This window comes from Cygnus olor, chromosome 7 (assembly GCF_009769625.2).
Source record: "Cygnus olor isolate bCygOlo1 chromosome 7, bCygOlo1.pri.v2, whole genome shotgun sequence".
Lineage (NCBI taxonomy): Eukaryota > Metazoa > Chordata > Aves > Anseriformes > Anatidae > Cygnus > Cygnus olor.
The window spans coordinates 21,997,121-22,017,391 of NC_049175.1; the positions used below are offsets into that span (position 1 = coordinate 21,997,121).

At 39.3% G+C, this 20,271-nt stretch overlaps 2 protein-coding genes across 2 annotated transcripts in view; one reads left to right on the forward strand and one right to left on the reverse strand.

Moving 5' to 3' along the window:
* The first annotated feature begins 2,548 nt into the window (after positions 1-2,548).
* On the forward strand, positions 2,549-11,261 carry ZNF518A (zinc finger protein 518A). The gene is given in 5 exon segments (XM_040563310.1): positions 2,549-2,793; positions 3,304-3,706; positions 5,575-6,651; positions 6,653-8,627; positions 8,630-11,261. Coding segments are annotated over 3 exon segments (4,635 nt in total). The 5' UTR covers positions 2,549-2,793; positions 3,304-3,706; positions 5,575-5,694; the 3' UTR covers positions 10,333-11,261.
* Positions 11,262-15,951: 4,690 nt separating this feature from the next.
* BLNK (B cell linker) overlaps positions 15,952-20,271 on the reverse strand; it is a 96,478-nt gene continuing 92,158 nt past the window's right edge. Inside the window, 3 exon segments of the mRNA XM_040563528.1 lie at positions 15,952-16,776; positions 18,080-18,235; positions 19,004-19,087. Of these exon segments, the coding sequence (XP_040419462.1) occupies positions 16,657-16,776; positions 18,080-18,235; positions 19,004-19,087 (360 nt within the window). The 3' untranslated portion in view covers positions 15,952-16,656.

Here is a 20,271-nt window from a genome sequence, read left to right on the forward strand (position 1 = left end):
ATGGCTTGTAAGGTGTTCTCAGCGCTCCTGCAAAATTGGAAGGCTGTAGACAAATACTTAGAAATTTTGGAGGAGGTTTTGTGGATACTAATTCATATGACTGAAGAGCTCTTGCATTAATTTTGGGAGAAGCTATTATATAACGTTGATCTTTTGGGTGTGTTTGGCTATTTTTGCTGTTTTCCATCAGATCGTCACCTTTCTTTATTCCAGATGTTACTATATAAATTTTAATCCCAATACAAATGTATTGTTCTAACCATGTGTTTTGATGTCATTTTTTTCTGACTCTTCCAGTACTGCAAACAATCTTAAAGTATAAGATAAATTAGACTGTAGTTATTCTTTCTCTTCATGGTGTCATCTTGCAGGTGCTTTTTTTTTTTTTCCTCACCTGTGCTTGACATCCATATGTGGTCTAAATTTGTATTACAAATTGATATACTACAGATAAAATGTTTGTTTCTGTGCTTGAATATATATATATATATCTAAATGAAAGGTTGGGATGTATAACTGACAACACAATGTGTATTTTCACTGTCAGATTAGGAAAATTAACATTCTAACACAAATTTGATGCTGTAGCTACTTGTCAGACTGATGATTTTCATGGTAACTCTCTCCTGTTATCTTTTCCCACTTTAGGGCTGTAACCAGCACTATACCCTCTTTCTCTCTCCTTTTCTTTTTTTCCCAGTTGTAGTTAGTTTTCAGGTCCTCCAAAACAGTGTGGGCACATATTTGCAATTACCAATTCTGACTATTTAGAAAAACATAATGAATTAGAGGCCAGAAGAACAATTTGAAGACTTGCATGCAAATCATGAGTACATTTCTTTGCTTGCTTTTGACACAGACTGTTTCATTTGGGTGTAGTAGAACCATCAATGATATAATTCTGTTCCTGAAGATATTATTTAGGGCCAAAAAAACCCGCCCCCAAATGGTTTCTATTCATTTTCTCTTAGTCAAGGACACAAGGGAAATAAATGATGTCAGGCTGAATTGAAGAATTAAAAATATGTTCATTTTAATGAATCCTTAGTATACGTGCACACACAAAGACAGAAACATTCCTCCTTGTTCTTATATTTAATCCTGAGCAAAAAAAATGTGTATTTCTTAAACTTTATTATGATTAGTAAGATGTGACAAGATTTCTGGAGAAGAATTTCTCATATTTAAGCTTGTTTTGGGAACCTAAACCTTTCTATTCTTTGCTTTTGATTTTTGAATGCTCTCTTGTAAGCCTAGAAAGGCCTTCCTTTTCAATGTCCTCTTGGCACACAATTCATCTTAACAGTTTATTTTTGCCACAGCCCTTGGCCCCTTTTTTGCTGTGGTACATCTGAATTTCCTCTTTCACATGTACCCTTGCCGCTTTGATGATCCACGCACCTCTCCGTGTGCTTTAAGACTTAGCGCAGGTGGTTGGCGCGCCCTACTACTAACAAGTGTCCCTTCTCAGAATAGGTGACGTTGTGTCACTAACCAAGCGAATGTTCCCGTTGTTGAGATTTTCAGCTCTGATTTTTTTTGTGTTATTTTGAGCGTATGAAAGCATACCAAGGTACGTATCAACTTCTGACTGCCCTCACTGCTGTTTTCCACAGCCACCCATTTAGGTATGGTGTCTGCGTGCTTCAGCAACTCTCCGTCCACACCGGACCTGGGCAGGGGCCTTTCTTTTAACGTGTTATGATGGGAATAGGCTCTCTATGATTCTCTCCCAGCACAGGGCCATGGCATTGCACGCGCGCTTGACCCAAAAGCATTAACGAGGGCAGGGCCCAGCCCCGTGCTCCAGCGACGCTCACGGCTCAGGGCTGTCGCCCGACGCCGTAGGGGGCTTGGGGCCAGCCCCAAGCCGGCGGCTGAGGCAGAGAAGGAGGAAGAAGGGCGGAGGGCAGCGGCACCTCCTCCCTCGGCCGCCGCTCCCGTCCCTCCCGGGGGCGGCGCCATCGTCCCCCTCACCCCGCTCCCCCTCCTGGGCCTCGTCGGCTGCCGTCCGCCGGCCCCAGGTGAACGCGTATCCCTCCGCCGCGGCCGCCCCCACCGCCGTAGTCGCGGCCGCGCAGTCCCCGGATGGAAACTGTTATGGCCGCCGACAGCGCCGCGCCGGGCCGCGGGGACGGGCGAGGTAACCCCGCCGGGGGGGGGGGAGGGGGGGGACCGGGGCTGTGCGTGCGGGGAGCGGGCAGCGCCTCGTGGCTCATCGCGGAGGCGAGGAGCGGGCGGGAGGTGCGAAACCGGCGGGGCAGGAAGGCGGCGGGGGGGGGCAAGGCGTTAAATAGTCCCTCGCCCCCCCCCTTCCCCCCCCCCCCCATCCCCCCAATGGCTGCGGGGGAGGTCCGGGAACGGTGGGGGGCGGCGGCGGACAGCGCCTCAGAGCCGCAGCACATGGCGGTGCCCCCGGGCCTGGCGTCGTATCCCTCCGCCGCGCCGCGGGCAGCGCTGCGCCCCCTGGGGCCGTGCGGGCGGCACCGGCTGCCGAGGGGCTGCGGGGGGCCGGGGGCGCCGCCGCCCCCCCCCCCCCGCCCCCCTGGGCCGCGGCCGCCCGCGGGGAGGCTCCTCAGCGGGGAGCGGCGGCTCGGGGCTTCCTCAGGGTCTCCTGGCAGCCCCGTGTGGAGAAGGAGCGGCGCTTCTGCCCCGTGCTGCTGGGGAGAGCAGGCTGAGGGAAACTGGGGAGCGTGGCCGGGCTCGCGGGGCGCTCAGAAGCGCTGCCTGCCCGCCCTGATCTGCGTGCCGAGCCGCTGGGCTTGTTCGGAACGGTAAAACTTTATCGCAAAGGTACCTGGCTGCGGGGTGGCGCGCGCTTAGCTGTCACTTCTCTCTAGATCCAAGTCTGTAGCTAAAACCTCTTGTTTTCTCCATCTGTCCTGTTTAAAAACAAAATAGTGACATTTGGGAGCATTTTGGGGGGAGGAAGAAAATCGAGGCATAGAGCTTTATGTGGTTACTTAGGCTTGTGCTTAGGGTTTTTTTTCCATATGAGTTATCTATGGCTCACGCTGATGCATTTTCAGGTTTCGTATTTGTTATTTTGCTTTATAATCTACTTCATATATTGTGAAAGTAGTATTCTTCTCCCCTGGCTTTTGCAAAACTTTCTAGAGAATTCTAATTGGGCTTTTTTTTTTTTTTTTTGGGGGGTGGGGATTGCTATAGGATTTATAATTTTGCAGCGTTTTTGCTTAAGAAAAAGTTAAGTTTCTTCTGAGTTCAAGTTTGAAGGGCTGAGGTGCCGTCAGCTGCTTTATGTCATCTTTTTAAGTCACTGTACATTTTTCCTTGCCGCAGTTAGGAACACCGGAGGAGTATTAATAAAGTAATAATGTGAAGGTCAGAGTATACCTAGTGAGGAGGAGGTTGCTGGCTGGTTTTAATCTGACTCGTGAATTTAGATTGTAGCTGATGGTGTTACTTTCCAGGAGAGCACATAGTACGTATTTACAGCTTTTCAGTTCTTCGGTGCATTAAAAGTGCACCGTATGTGAGATTGTGAAGGTTTTGTGGTTTTCAGCTTATTTGTTTAGTCATGATTGTATTTACACCTTTAAAAATATCTTTCTTTTTGTTTCTAGACCTTTTTTCAGTATTTCTCCCGACCGTGGCCTTTTCTGAGTTTTATGTATTTACCTCTTCTATGTGTGTGGAAAAATATGTAAAAGGCTGTTGAAGAATTGAAGTCTTTTCATAATGAGTAAGTCTGGTGTCTTCTCTCATAAAGTAAATTTAAAGATCCTTGGGACTTTATTTTTACTAGTTAAATAAAATTATTGACTAGAAACATTTGTTGAGTTGCAGGTGCTTGTCAGTAGTTGCATGCTACCCTGTAATAAAAGAGCTAAACTGTAATTTGTGTGGTTTAAGGAGATCTCAAATCAGGCTTAGATATTTTCACCTGAGATTCCTTGCTGATCATAAATGTTCTATCTAGCTGGGGAAATGTTGCCCAGTTGAGGACTATAGTGGCCCTGTGTTAGAAGCCTGTGGTTTGTTCCCTGAAGCATGCTGCATTTACTTGAAATTTTTATAGCATTAATTATATAAATATTTCAGGTTTCAGTATTTGAAGGTATAGCATTCCAGTCTGAATGATAGATAGCTACTGTGAAGATGACACATTGCATGATGCAACCTGTAATCTTCATGTGTTGCACCTCTGTATTAAAAAAAATATTCAGCCAAGAAGTTCAAGTCATGTTTTGGTCATTTTCTCTTTATCTGGGAGTTAAAGTTGCTCCTGTTCAAATAAAGAACTTACTGCTGACAAGAGAAAGCATTGTAGTACAGTACTCTTTCGGTGAAAATGGAGCATAATGCAGATGAGTTGTTCTTTTCTTAACATTCAAAGCAGAGCAATATCCCATGTTTTAATCTCCTGTGTGTAAAACAGGACAAGTGTCATTTATTTTATATAATACTTGTATATTATTTATCTCCTGTACCTAAAGTGCTTAATTTGGAAATAATCCCAAAGGGTGTGTGTGTCTTTTTTTTTTTTTTTTTTGAATGTGAAATGTATAGTTGAAATCTTGGGTGTCTCACAACTGAAAAGCACAATTAGTTAAATTTTAATCAATGTTGAAGTCTGCATAAAATGTAGAAATGTATTTTGCCTATCATTTTCAAGAATCCTGTAGAAATGCTAATAGTGTTTTTGAAGGTATGCAATAAAACATACGCTAAAACAAACAAACGTGTTCTGCTTTTCTTACTACGATACATGAGCATGGCCTGGATTATTTTTTAGTCTCTGCTTTCTTTCTGTTGGGTATTGATGTGTTTAATGCTAGATAATTCCTTCTCACAGGTCTATGGGAAAATATTTGGGAGACCTCAGTGGTGATGCTTATAATGGCCTGGAGCTCTAGAAGCAGCTCTTGGACTTCATCACAGTGAGGGAGAGGATGTGATCATTCTTTCAGTTTGAATGTGAATAAATAGGATGATCTAATGAGTTCCAGGTCTGTGTTGGTTCGGGGTGGGCAGGGGAATAGCGAAGAGAAAGCTGCTGATCAGATTTCAGCCAATGCTTTACTTACTTTTGCTATTAAAGTGTAGCTCTTAATTTTCTATTACAGAAAGAGTTTTTAGTAAGAAAATGCTAGGGAAGAGGCAGTTCTTGTTCATTTCCAGTTTCACTTTTCAAAGTCAAATGATTTTCGGTGCTATTCCATTTCTGCTGATTTTATGCTGACAAGTAGGAGTGTTGTTGGAGCGGAAACTTGAGCTGTTACAAATTGTCAGTGTAGTCTGTTACAGAAACACTGACACAAAGTCTATAGAGAGAGAATGGTGCTTACCATACCTGTTTGAGCCTCGTAATCCATGTGGAGTACAGTCGTACTCCATGTTCCATAAAGATTAATTTATACCCAGGAACACATGGTGAGAAATGAAAGTTAACTGTTATCCATTGACTACTTCAGACCTTGTGTGATACCAGAGGTAGCCGTTCATTGTATATGATCGTGGTGATTATTTTCTTGTGTGTGTTGGTAAAGGTCATGTCTCTATTAGTGCGTTAGTTTTAAAAGTAATATTGTATTTGTTTTCTAATTTCAGGAGAATAAAATGGGAAAGTTGTTGAACACTGAGGATAACTCAGCACAGTAGTCTTGTTTGCTGCAGGAACTAAGCCTAATCACAAGAATCCACTTAAAGAAAAGGAATACCTGTGAAATCATGCCATCTGAAAAGGGCCATTTTTTTCATGATAAAAAGCAAATTAATTTGTTAAAACACAATGCTGCAGATAATCTTTATATGGATACTACTTTGGAAAAAGCACTGGGGAATGATCCTTTAAGTATGATGACTCGACCAGCAATTTTAGATGTCAGTCTCTCCTGTGAACTAAAGAATGTGAAGATTGATTTACCCAAAGTGAACATTCCAAATGAAGTGTTAATGAAACATGAAGTTGATAGATTTAGAAAACTATTTCAGTGTAAACAGCAAACTGCAAGGAAGTCCGTAAATCTGGAGAAAGTGAATGGAAGTAGTCCCATTTGTTCAGAGGGAAGCCATGTACAGAATATGCCAGAAGTGCAATTTGAAGAAGGGCTGAAAACTACAGCAAAGATACTGAATTTCACTTGTACGAAGTGTGAGGATAACGTTAGATACAGCCCAAATGACCTACAGAAACATTTTCAGCTGTTACACTATGGCGAGTTGCCTTTGTATCCTTGTGAAATGTGTAACTTCTCAGCTAATGACTTTCAGTCATTTAAACAGCATAGACGCACCCATCGCAGCACTTTAGTGAAATGTGAGCTCTGTAATGATGAGCATATGTACACTTTGTTCGATTTGACAAAACACTTCACATCAAAGCATTGTGTAAATGGTCACTTTCAATGTGAAAAATGTGTGTTTTCTACCCAGGATGTGGGCACATTTGTTCAGCACATTCACAGACATAATGAGCTTCCTTATAAATGTGGAAAATGCCATCACGTAAGCTTTACAAAAGAGGAGTTCCAGAAACATGTTGTTGTCCATACCAGCGTGTTTCCTTTTGGTTGTCAGTATTGCAGTTACAGAACACAGCGGAAAGATTATCTTTTTAAACACATTATATCTTTGCATAGAGACCACTTATATACAAAAGAACAACTGGAAAAGGATAAATGTGAAAAAAAGAATAGTGAAGACTCCAGCAGGACTAAAGCTTGTGTTAAGAAGGTGTAAAACGGGAGCATCGAAAAAACCTCTCTGGAGACGGAAAAAAATAATCAGTGGAAGTGACAAAACTGAAGAAAAAAATTCACAAGTGCTAAGAAGTGTGAACAAACTTCAACCAAAATTGGATGAGTTGAACCAGTGTATGAGAGACGTGGAAGCAAATGAAGAAAAAGATCGAATTATGTATACTGAAAAGCATAATTTCACAGGTGGAATGCTCTCTGCTACTGCTGCGCAATACAATAAAGCAGATGATGGAACAAGCTTCAGCCTGGGATTATTGAAAAATGCCATTCCAGGGCCTACGGTATTGATGGTGAAAAACAATAAAATATCTGTTCCAGCAAATTACAGTGCTAAATTTATGGGATTTAAAATGGTAGATGGAAAGCAACATATTGTTATAAAATTATTACCTACAAGTAAGCAAAACTTGCATGTGTTGGGTCAGAAAGCTCATTCTCTTAAAGATGGCTCTACAACTCCTTTGATACAGACTGATGATCCTTGTAGTTCGTCTTTAGGTGCTATACCAAATGTTACTGATCAGTCAACCTTAAAGAACAATTCCATTCACCCATTACCCTCTCCTTTGTTTTCTTCTGTTCCTCCTTCAGGAAAACCAAAAGTGGAAAAACAAAACTCTTTATTGTATGGTAGGAGTCTTTCTCAAACTGTAGCACCTTCTAATGTAGCTGTAGGAAAAAATTCGTATCACTTGCCAATGAAGTTGGGCTCAACTGTATCTCCATGTGATGAGGTGACAAAAATTGAACCTCGAAGTAACATCTCATGGGGAAACTGTAGTCCTCCAAGTCATCCTCAGGTATTACCACCCACTATTACAAATGCGCTTCACTATGACCATATGAAAATGTCCTTCTTTTCTGAATTGAAAATGCAACATGGTGGCCTGAACAACGGTATTGGAAATAGTGATCTCTATTATTCACCTTCAGTTGATTCTTCTAATGAAGGGTTGCTGTCGTTTCATAATTATTCTAAAATGGATACTTCGGATAATCAGTGTAGCTTTTGGATGTCAACGGATGACAAATCTAAAGAGTTTATATCCAGCCAAACAGTTTCTTTTCAAAACAGAATTGAGTCTGCATCTTCATATTCATATCCAGAGTCAATCAAAGGCTTAAAACAAGAGAAAATTGTATCAGACGAATCAAATATTAAAACTTATGGGTACATGAACACTAAGAATAACTCTGTGTTTTCTAAAGGCCAATCTAAATGTGTTATTGACAGAGAGTGTTTTGTGGAAGACCAGCGTAATGGCCAGCAGTATTTGGATGCTAACATACATCAAGACTTTGAGAACGTAGCTGAGAAATTCCAAGAAAATGGATCAGATTCTGTTAACTCAGTCTTAATGCCTAAAATCACATCTGTTTTCTCATTGCAGAGTGAACAGGCAGCTCATTATTTATCGCCTGAAATAAACCAGTTATTGCAAGATGTGTTAAAAGTGAAAGCAACTACTCAGCAAGAATCCCACAGCAAGTCAAATAACTGCATAAAACTTCATTCTGACAAGCTGCTTTCTAGTCATGAGACAGGGAATAGAGCCTTTGCACATTTAAAAAGCTCAGCAACCGCATGTGGTTTTCAGAGGCCTCCTACTAATGCTGGTTTTCATTTATGTAAGAGAGAGTTGAACACAAGCTGTAGCACAAATGAAGGTACGCATTGTAGGAGAGAAAGAAAGATACCCAGAACATTATTTGATTCACAGGGAGTGGATATATTATCCAGATCTCCAGGTGCTGGTGCGTCGCTTAAAACTCATACAGATGCAATCATAACACAGCAACTAGTAAAAGAAGTACAGTCACCAACCCCAAATCCTAGCAGCTTTTCTCCAGTTCTTCAGGAGCAGAAGAAAACTGTTTTAGTTCAGTCATCTCCAGGATTTTTGTTCCTTTGCACCTTGCTAACCAGCCCGGACTGCAGGTTGTTTCAGGAAAATCTCTTCCGTCAACCAGTTCATCTGATAGTCATGTGACTAAAGGTGTACCTGCTTCTTTTGTTTTAAATAAAGGACCTGGAATGATACTGACTTTTAGTGGGGCAATTGGAACAGTTGCAAATGTCCCTAGTGATAGTTCTCAGGTTTTAGGCAATGTCGCATCCAGAGAATATGGTAAAATAACCATACCAGCTTCAAAAGTGGAGCAGAAGAATGACAGCTTCAGAAGCGTAAGAAGTTCCTGTAGTAGGAGAGCACATCATCCAGCAAATGACTCACTGAATAGCACATCATTCAAAGGACCTTTTGTAATTACAAACTCATCGGAGTCATCTATGAAAGGAATTTCTTCTGTGAAAGTGTTACCAGAGCATCAGGATGCTGTCTTTGGTTCTGTGGAGTCAGTAAAACAACAGGAAATGAAACAGAAACAGCGTGTTTATGCACTTTTGCCTGATGGACAGCAGGCAGTTTTTCTGCAATGTATGACGCCAAACAAACCTGAAGTACGTAAACATAGTGTTTTTCAGGAGAGTGCTCATTGTCAAAATTGTCAACCAAAGAAAACTGGAGCCATGCAACAAAAGCTTTTGCTGAGAATTAAGACTTCTTCTTCAGATACGCTGACTGATACCAATCAGTCAGTGAACAACTCAGTGCCCTCACTACAGTTGGATAACTTGCAGTCCCTTACTCCTGCACTAGCACAGAAACAGACTAATCTTACTTCTAATGATGCCTTAATTTTACCAGGTAGGTTAATGCCAGCAAATGCCTCTTTGGCAAACTCTAATCCAGCATGTTGTATTCCTTCTGTAGAACCTGTATATTCTGCCAAACCTGCAGGGACGTGGTTGCGAAAAGGTTCTGTTGAGAGTACGCAAGTAATAACTGCTAACAACAGGAATAACTGTGGTAGTCAAAAGTCTACATGGAGGTCCCGAAACAGAATGGCAAAAGTAAAATCTCGCTTAAAACAAACTGGGCCTGAAAGTTCAGAAACTGTGGTTTTACAAAGAAACAATTTCAAACGGAAATGCAAGGATAATTGCCGAGAACCTCCAAGAAAGAAAGCAATGTTGCACAGAAAGTGTAAGGAAAAGAATCAAGCTGAAATTGTTAGTGAATCAGGTGGCCCTTACAAACCAAGGGCATCAAAAGAAACTGTGAGGACTTTGAAACTACTTCCTTTTAATTCTAAACAGCTTGTAAAATGCCCTCGGAGAAATCAACCAGTTGTTGTGCTTAACCATCCTGATGCAGATGTTCCAGAAGTTGTAAATGTAATGAAAACCATTGCTAAATTTAAGGGACATGTTCTTAAGGTTTCATTGTCAAAAAGAACTATTGAAGCGCTTCTGGAGCCAGCCTTCTGTAATAATTTGGATGTAACTACTGATGATCTTTCTCAAAAGAGGCACAAGACAGTAAAACCTATTAGCCCTGTAAAAGAAAGATTTGTATTAAAATTGACACTGAAAAAGACTAGCAAAAACAATTATCAGATTGTGAAAACTACGTCTGATAATACCTTGAAAGCTAAGTTTAGCTGCTGGTTTTGTGGTAGAATATTTGACAATCAGGATAATTGGGTAGGACACGGACAGAGGCATCTGATGGAGGCTACTCGAGATTGGAATTTGTTAATGTAATGTAATGATGACCAGTGAAGAAAATAAAACTTAACTATCATGCATCACAGCTTTTTAGAATCAAATTAAATTATGATACACAAGTTGTTTTGTATTTCAGTATTGTGACTGAAATTTAAAAATAATGCAAAGTGCTTGTATTTTAAAAGGAAAAGCAGATTCTCTGTTGCCATCAAGCTTTTAGATACATCAAGGAACTTTGTGGTTTAGATAACTTGTAACTAACTGCAAATACAATTCCGTAAAAAATATATATTATTTTTTGTTACTACTATCCTGTCCTATATTTTTATTCTATAAAATGAGTCTTCAGGGCTTTTGTTCTGTACATATTTAAAAAATCTAAACATGTAAATATTTTTATACGTTTCAGTTATTTGGTATGATTCTTGCACAGAAATTGTTTTTTTTTTTCCCTCCCCCTTTTTTTCAGTTCTGTGCATGCACTACTAAAAACATTTTTTTTTGTCAACTACACAGCTGTTATCCTGGAATTTTTGTTGTTATTTTCGCTTGTTAGCTTTTGATTTTGTTTTTCAGGGATTGAACACTATTTTTAGCAAGTGCCTAAAAGATGTGAAGCAGTTTACATTATGTCAACTGTGTAAGCAGAGGTCCAAACAGGGCCATTTTCCCAATAGTTTCATTTAAACAAAGCCATATGTGAATGCTTTAAGCTATATTGCTATGCACATGACACTTGTACTATTTCTGTGCAGTTTGTCTACTTTCTTAGTGAAGTATTTTTCATATAAATTAATAAAACGTGTTATGATTGTGTTCATACGGTGAGCCTGAGAATTGAATCAGTTGAAAATATACAATATATATATATATTCATAATGTATATGGTGTTTCAGAATGGTGAACATTCCTAATCTGTATTGATTCTGTCCCTATTAAATTTGCTATAACTTGTCTTTTCAGAATATGACTGTGAGCATTTATAGAAAATACTTCTATTTTTGTTATATGCTATGTCTATCACAAACCCTGTAGGAAGGCCAGCAGTGCAAGGCACCATAATGGCCGGTGCAATTATAATTTTATTCCAGGTGGATGTAATTTGTCCCCATAATGATTACATTTTCTCCTGTTGCTTATTCAGATGAACCTTTTATGGTACTGGGGATTTGGAAAAACCAAGGCTTCAGCTATTCTGTCCTCATTTTGATGGTCAGTAGGGTAATACTCCCAGGAACCTGCATGTTTCCTCTCTATAGTTTTAGGGATAAAGAAAGGAGAATATGAATCACATTTTTTTAAAGTTTCTGTTTATATAAACAGAGGACCTTATCAGATCTATAGTAACTGAGAGTCTGAGGACTGAGGGTCCTTATTACCCATAGTGATTATTATGTTTAGAGGCTGTGTCCTCCAGATTCTTGGTGAACCCAGAGGCTAGATTCAGTGGGAGTGCCCTTAGCACATGGCACCTGGTGTTCGTATTAGCCCTTACAAGCAGTTTGGTTCAGAGATGGGGCACTTTACAACTCACATCTTCCCTTGTATTTGATGGTGTCACTCGTCCTTGGCCATGTCCTAAGGGCTTCATGAAAACCTTGAATAACTTACCGATATCATTTCTGCAAGGTCAGGTGGGTGATCCTGAGGCTGCATGGAGTGATGGGACCCACCTACACTATTCAAGTAAACATGCTGCGGAAGATACTTCTGTGCAATACCCTGCGCAATAGAAGATATTATATAATATATATTATATATAATATATATATATAATATATATATATATAATATATATATATATATATATATATATATATATAAAAAATATAATAGAAGATACCCTGTGCAATTCCAGATTTTCCATTGGTGAGGAATACAGCAAGGTTTAATTGAAGCCAGCCCTATCGCTGTCAGCAGGCACATTCAGTAGGCAGTGGCTGTTCTGGCTTTGTAGCTGAGTGCTGTGCTCAACAACTGCAGAAGTGTAGTCAAAGTTTTGCCCAAGTATGGGAAGGTTACGCATTAGGTGTGCAAGTCAGTTTCACAACATATTGTTGGAAAAACTGTCAAAATTGAGTACTGCACTTGGAGAAGGCTGGTCACTTAAATCACTGAAGCTTTAGGTTGTGTGCAAGTCCAATGGTGGCTTTCTGTGCCTATTTCCATACAGTGGAAGTCAAGACTGACATGCTACCAGTGAAACAATTCAGTCTCTTAGGGATGTCACTGGCAACAGAATTAGAATTGGGTTGCATTTTAAAAAGTTATAATGAAAATGGTTTTGAAAGAATTACTTTTATTTATTTTTTCCTTGGTGTGTCTATTGGCAGGAAGGTCCATGCCAGTTTGTAGCTAGTGAGTTATGTATGGGATGCAACTGAACTATGTGAGCCAGTCAAGGCAGCGTAGTTTGGGTGAAATAATATGCAGTTGGTGTGTGTTCTGTATCAAAATCAGATCATTTTGTGCTGCACAGCAGGCTTGAGCTCTGATGTAAATTTGGTGAGGATCTTTGAAGAAGGCTATTGTAGTGTTGGGGTGAGGCAGTGTGTTAGAAATAAGCAGCATTAGGAAAGGATAAAAAGTCTTAAGCTAGGAAGGATCTACAGGGTGTCTCAGCTTGCTCTCATAAATTCTGAAATTCAAGCTCTGAATTCTGGATTTTGCCATAGCACTGAGGTAGAGGCTCTGCTATAGAGTTCGAGGGTTTTCCTCTATATTGATGAATCATGAGAGTGACAACTGTGGTTGATTGGACTTCCCCCCCCACCCCCCCCCACCCCCGGAGAACCTTCAACAATACTGTGAAAAAAGAGCACTGTAATGTTAGCAAATGCTGAAATAAGGTTGCTTTATACAATATTATTTCATTGCCATGTGTTACTTTATCCATGGACATCCATCACATTTAGTGCAGAGAATTGTTACTTACTCATAAGCAGTGATTTAGTATTTTTTTTTCCACTCTTAATTGTCCTTGTATTATTTAGTACACATTGCTCAAGTACTGTTCTGAATATAGAATTCTTTCCTGTGAGCGCCTCTGTAATGCATCATTTGCAGTCATAAGAGTTTTGCACTTCTACAGATCTGCTTTCAAGGAATCTCAAGTCTCAGACTTCCATGAAATTAAGACCACAAAGATCAGCAGCAGAAAGTTTGGCTTAAGCAATCTGACCAACATTGCGGCGGATGATGCAGTAGTAGGTTCTTCAAAAATGTGTTCAACTACCGTAATATGAGGCTACTTTTCTACTGGCTGACTCCTGCAATGTTTGTTTGCACGTTGCTCGTTAGCTTCAGTAAATGGGAAAGGCATCCTACAAATGTCCCACAAGCAACACTATTTGCTTACATAGCTAGGATTTATCCCAAAGTATCATGTGTGAACCAACTGAAATATGTAAATCTTTATGGCAAAATAGTAACTAATCATGTATTTAATGCCTGTAATGTCTGATGTGACAAATTGAGGTTCGGGTAACTTGATTTGAAGAGTGACAGTTTGTAAATTTAAGCAGTGAAAAACAGCAATCTTAAATTGTTTTGTTTGCAACATGTATCAAGATAAGAAAGCCTTAACTTGGCTATAGTGTTTTGGGACACGCAAACATAAGTGCAAGTGCAGGGTCAGTAAGTGTTTTTCCTCTGAGAAAATGCTTTGCGAATATATACTTGGCCTGAAGTCTAGCCCATTGTGTATTCTTTGCAAGCTGTGTTCATCAGTAAGTCATGGTTTCCCTACTTCAGTAATTCCAAAGTTTAACCAAAAACTCATGTTCAATGTTTGTTCCAGGGCTGTTGTCATGTGAGTTTTTTTTTTTTAAACACTTCCTAAGAATCTGTTTCTACTGCTGGTGTTATAGATTGAAGGAGGAGTGTAGTTTTATAACTTGCATGTCTGAATGCTTGGATTTTGGAGAATGCACGTTCTTACTCCTTTCATGGAGCAACATTGACAGAATATTTTACAGTACTCCCCGTATTCTCCTTTCTATATCAGGTAGGCAGACAACACTCCTGCTCTTTCATACCTTAGTAAATATGCTAGTTTGATCTGAGTTCTCAGAAAAAAAATGCACTTGCTCTGCTTTGATTGCATTTTAAAGCCAAGTTTTTTAGTTGTAGTTTTAATTCTTCCTTTGTTTTTCTAGTTGGGAAATAAATTATATAATAATGTCAGAAAAATAGGAGGGGAGAGGTATGCTGCTATGTCTTTTAGAAGTCAGGCTAATGTATCTGTTACCTGATGGAAACACCTGCCGGCACTAAGTAGTGGCAGCAGCTGGCCTACACCAGCTGTAGGAAAAATGGTCAGGTACAGGATTGCACCACGTTGCCATTGGCTGCTGAATCATTGTTACCAGAATTTTTAACATAGCATACTCCATCCTGAGTGACTTTGTGGAGAAAGGCATTGCCTATTGAATCCCTGTCTCGTTTTGTTGCTGAAAATGTAAGTAGACTTTTGTGAGGAGCATCATATAGATGAAACAAAGAGTGGTATTAATAAGTTTAAATGCAGTGCAATATGTGAATGAATAAGGCAAAGGCTCTGCCTGAATGCAAAGCAAGCTAAACCTTGAAAGGGTGCATTTCCACCGAGTATTTCCCATTGTGAATATTGCTTGAAATGGTAACCTTCTAAAATGACATCTTATGTATTTAATATCAGACTATATGTATAGAAGGAGTAAATTAAGCTTGCAGAGACTAATAGATTTGCCTTTTGTTAATTTTTAGGCCTTGACTTTAGTCTTAAGGTTCTACACACTAAGCTAGTCCTAAGACTACTAGTACTAGTATAACACTAATTACTAACAACTGAACAACATCCTAGAAAGTATTTATATAATACTGTAAAGTAAGCTTACACAAGTTTGCTTACTACAGTAAAGTCCGTATACATAGTTTCTTACCTGTCAGGGTCTCATTTGCATCACAGATGAGATAAGTATTACAGTATTATATTTGTTTCAAAGGGAAGAAACTGATGCAGCAAGGTAGGCAGCCATGTGCCAAACATCACCATATTGGTAAACAGTTATTTCTAGAAGACAGGTGCATTACTTTTAGAAAGAATTGCTCAAAGCCACAAGGAAGCAGTTGTAGAGTACAGCTACAGCATAGCTGTAGGTGACTTGCTGATACCTTACAACTCTGGGCTCAAGCTTGCCTTAAATGCCTTGCAGGTAATCTTAGAGAACACTGCCTAATCTGGAACAAAAAGGAAAAGCAGTGTATAATGCAGTGTATAGTACAGTGTCAGCTTTGGAAAATATCGAATTTTCAGGTCCAACAAAAACACCTTTGGAACTAATTAAGAACTGTTCCTAAGAGTTTTCGTTAGTGCAATTTATGCATTAATAAATTGAATTTTCACCACTTCATCTTTGGTGGAAATGACATTGCTGTCAATAATACAATAAGTAAACCGCTGTGATAGAACGGGCTTTGATTTTTTTTTGTGTGTGTGTCTGTAAACCTATTATAAGAATTGAGTTGGTACTTAGTTTAGCAATGTGTTTGGGTCTCGAGAAGTAAGTTTTTGAAGACAAAAGACTTTACGAACTATTAAGTATATATGCTAAAGCTGTAAAAAGCAATAGCTTTTGTAACTACAGAACTTGTGAAGGAGCTCATACAAAAATATACATTGAAGACATCCACAACACTGAACTGATGCTTGGTTGCTAGAAGGATGTTTAAAAAAAAAAGTCATGTGGTAATGCCTCTGTACACAATTGATTTCAGGGTATTTTTAATTTTATTTGCATATTTGAAAATACATATTAATGAGACAGAGTAAAGCTGAGGAAAAGGACAACATGTCCATTAGTCTAAAAACAGTGACAGCTTTATTGCTGTGAAGTTTATTCATGTGAAGTACAGTCCTATTTTCAGCTTGTACACAGCAGTACGTCAGGTTGAGTTGCACTAACTTTTGGGGCTGTGCACTGCACGAAGAAATTACTGAAAGCAGTGATCTGTGGTAAACCTAACAAATGGAATGAGTAGATCACTGTGGGTATTCTCACTTTTAAAATGAGAATGTCCTACACAAAATATCTCTTTAAATAGCAGGCAGAGGACAAGGCCATGGTATGCAGCTGTTCACCCCACTTTCAATATCCATGTTATCACAGATGGAAATCACAGATGATGGTGTATCTGCTTTGGCTTCTTGTTCAATACGCTTTTCTGATAAAGTGACACGGGGTTGAACTTGATGAACTGCATCTCTTAATACTCCATAGATGTTCTTAAAGAATATTTGCCATCATTTTGGATGTGCACATATTTTGGGATGTTGAAACAAATGATTAAAACCAGTCTTCATCTTAGCAGTTCAGTTGATTAAGAAACTCTTACAATGTATTTCAGTTTTGTCGAGTCTTTTGTGTTGTTTTGGCTGTCAATTAGAACCAGGGAGGCATGCTGATGATTCTCTACTATTTCAGCAACACTGTCAAAGCGCTGGATAGAGAAAAGAAAAAATAATTAGTAGTGCCGGCTTCCTTTAATGCTGTAACACTGACAGTGATCACTGCATCATCATATTGAAGAGTCGAACTATGACTGTTACCAAGTGAGATGTTTTGCCTCTTAGTAAGAGAACTGATCCTGTTGTCAGTCCTGATTCCAATCATAAACAGATTAGATTTGGAAACTGGAAGATACTGCTGCTAGCTTTCTCATCTCATGTTCCTTTCCATTTGTGATTGCTGCCTGCACAAGCTGAACCACAGAGTTTGTTACCTAGCATATTAAAGTGACACTATGTACAGATAACCCTAATCTATCAAGCTACAGACTGTTGCCATTTGCTATCTGCTTCATTTGTGGTTCAGCCACCTCTGAGTGCTGGCCATCTCCAGGAGTAACATCATACAGACAGGTATTAACGGGCCCTGTGTTAGCCATGCCATTTTAATGCTGGTCACTGTAAATTAATACCCTGAACCCACTAGCTCTTGTTGCTTTTCCTTTTGGTCTTCATCCAAATAGAGATGTGGGACTGACTATCTTTTCCCCCCAAAGTAATTTTTGACCCTTTTTTGAGGGCCAGATTAACTCCAGGCCCATTTACTGCATTTATTCTGTAACCTAAAAGCTGTTACCACCTTGGGAGGCAGATAATTAGGCTGAAGCAAGCCAACTTCTGCATCCCTCAAAAACCTCCTCTGTGCAGTGATAAAACCAATTTTTTATTGGTATTTGGGTTCCAAGTCTATGTGCTGCTGTCAGAATAATTATCTTTGTGGTATAATAGCTAAGCAGTGATTTTTGCACTCTAGAACTAAAGTTTAACATATTCTTTATGTGAAAATAGGATTAAAAGCACAATTATTTATCTTTTTAATAGTGTTTTTTTTTTTTTTTTTTTGAGCATAGCTGTTCTTCCTTTACAATTTGCCAAGAAACTTAACTAGAGCCTTAGGTAGAAGGTAAATAGGTGGTAGAAGTGGCTGGAGAATTTATCTAGTAGCTGCAGTTTTAATCCTGATAACTTTTCAAAACAGTTGCATGAGCATGTTTTAAATTATTATTATATTTTTTTAATTTTAAGTCTCTGGTTTTAATTAGTCACAATACATAAGAGCTGGTGTTACACTTTTTTCTAGCTTGGTAGATCAGTCATTATACAGGGTATACTTTTATTTTGATGCATGGAGAATCTTGTTGGTTATACTGCAACATACCTTAAGATGTAAGAGGTAAGATGTAAGATATAAGAGGTAGATAACTGAATGGAGTGTTAGGAAAAAAAAAACCTCACCTCTTCACCATTTTTTTCTCTGCCCAGTGCATATTGTCTTGTTGCTTCAATAAATCGTATAGGAATGTTGTATACTCTTCTGTTATAAAACACAACCAGTGTGTATGGTTGCCTCGAATCCTGTCCAGAACTCTTCCTTACTAGAAAAGATCCATCCTAGAAAGAAAATACGTGTATTCAGCTATTAGTTTTTTCAAACAGTTTAGTTTGGTTTTAATGTAACATTTTTCATTGATAGCAGTATTAAATCCTTTTCTCCCTTTAACAAAACTATACAGTGGGAGATGGGAAGTAGCACATATTCCTACTGTCTAACAGTAGCTTACAAAAGTCTAAGTGCCACCTTTGCTACTGCCTGTTTTATCATAGCCAGAGAAAGGAAGAAGAAATAAACAGGCAGTGGCGGCAGTCTGTTGGAGTACATGCATTGTTAGGAAATGAAGTTACCATCACTGGCAGTGGGTAGGCAAGGAAGCACAGCAGGGGTGTTTTTCCAGAGCTATAAGGAGCACTCTGATAAAACGAGCACCTACAGCTACTGACACTGTAGTCCAGTGCTAGTGGTAGTCTATGCCGGTGATAACCCCCATGCTCTGACCTTCTGTCTTGCTTTGCAAAGTTAAGGAGAAGGAATCTCAAGAGTGAAAATGGTGCAGATAAAACACACAGGCCTTGGCCTCTCATTTTAATGGATGCACATAATCTATGAGATCTTCCTCAGCTCTCTACTCTGTAGTAGCTTGCTTTGCAGTGTAGCAGTCTTCGAGCTACCACAATAATTTCGTATTTGACAGTATTTGCATGGCATGGTATTCTGACCTGTTCATTATACAACTGACGTTCTTAGAGTATTTCTGGTTGTCTTTTGATATATTTTTAATTTTAAGTTTTTCCTAAAACTGACATTCCTTAAAAGTGACCTACCTTGTTTGATCTGTACAGTGCATCTTCTGCCGTTTTCCGATCACAGGTAGCAGCAAACCACGCTTTACTATGAACACCAGCATCCTAGAAAGAAAAAGAGAGAGACTGCTTCACCTGTAACATAACAATGATAATAATAAAGATTCTAGCCTGTGAGAAAGTTACTACTAAATAATTACGGCTGTGAAGAAATCAAACGCAGAACACTTCAGGAAACACTGAATTCAGATTTTTTTGGCTAGTATTTTAAATTTACCATTTTCATTGGAAGGCTAAAGAAAAAACCCTGTCAAAACAGTGTTAACAGATGTTTGGTAGAAGGCTGATATGTGACAGAACAGAGAACCATACCCTGAGGAGAGTCTTCAGGTTCAACCGCAGGATGGTTTGGCATTTTAAAGCAGGAAGATATTCTAGTAGAATTTAAAGAGGGTATTCAGGAATTGTTGAGAAATAATTTGACCATTAACAATCTAAATGCTGCTCAGCTGTGGCCTAGCCCATATAGCATCCAGATTAGGTAGGTAACTAACTTTGGGAATGAAATTTCACATGCACTTAGGGTGATTTGTGAACATGATCAAAATTGCCTCCATGTGGATAGTACGGAGGTGGGATAAGTACATCTTTGGCTCCTTTTGTTGTTATTAAATAAACACAAATAGATGATGTTCTACACAACATAGGAAGAATTCATGTCGTTGCTCTACTTATAAAAGAGTTCAGCAACTGAGACGGATTTGGATTCAGTTCAGGTTCTCTGTTGGATGGAGTCTAAATATATCTTTACATTTCAAATGGTGCTCTTAACTAATTTTACAGAATTGAATATAAATTTGGGAACAGGAGTGTTGTTTAGGAAAGGGAATGGAGAATTTTAGAGAGGTATGGAAAGAAACTATACTCAGGGAAAGGATAGGAAAGAGTGACTAGAAACAGCCTGAGACCTATGCATTGTCAGGCTTCAATAGCTAGAAGATGAATTAACAGGTTATAGAACCAGCAATCCTCAAAGCCCTTGCTGAGAAGGTTGATGCAAAAACTAACTCAAGTGAGCAGAGAGGCTATAGAAATAGTCCTGACTATTTCCATGTGAATACTTCTGGGTGTTAACCTTCCCAGTCATTTGAATGGCTTGCTCCAACTTTATAGTAACCAAGTTAATGATAAAATTCATTTTCACAGAAGCTTTATGAAAGCAATCTGTCGACTCAGTACAACAGAGATTAAAGATGAAGCTGCGTGTTCTGGCTGAGTTGGTCTAGCTG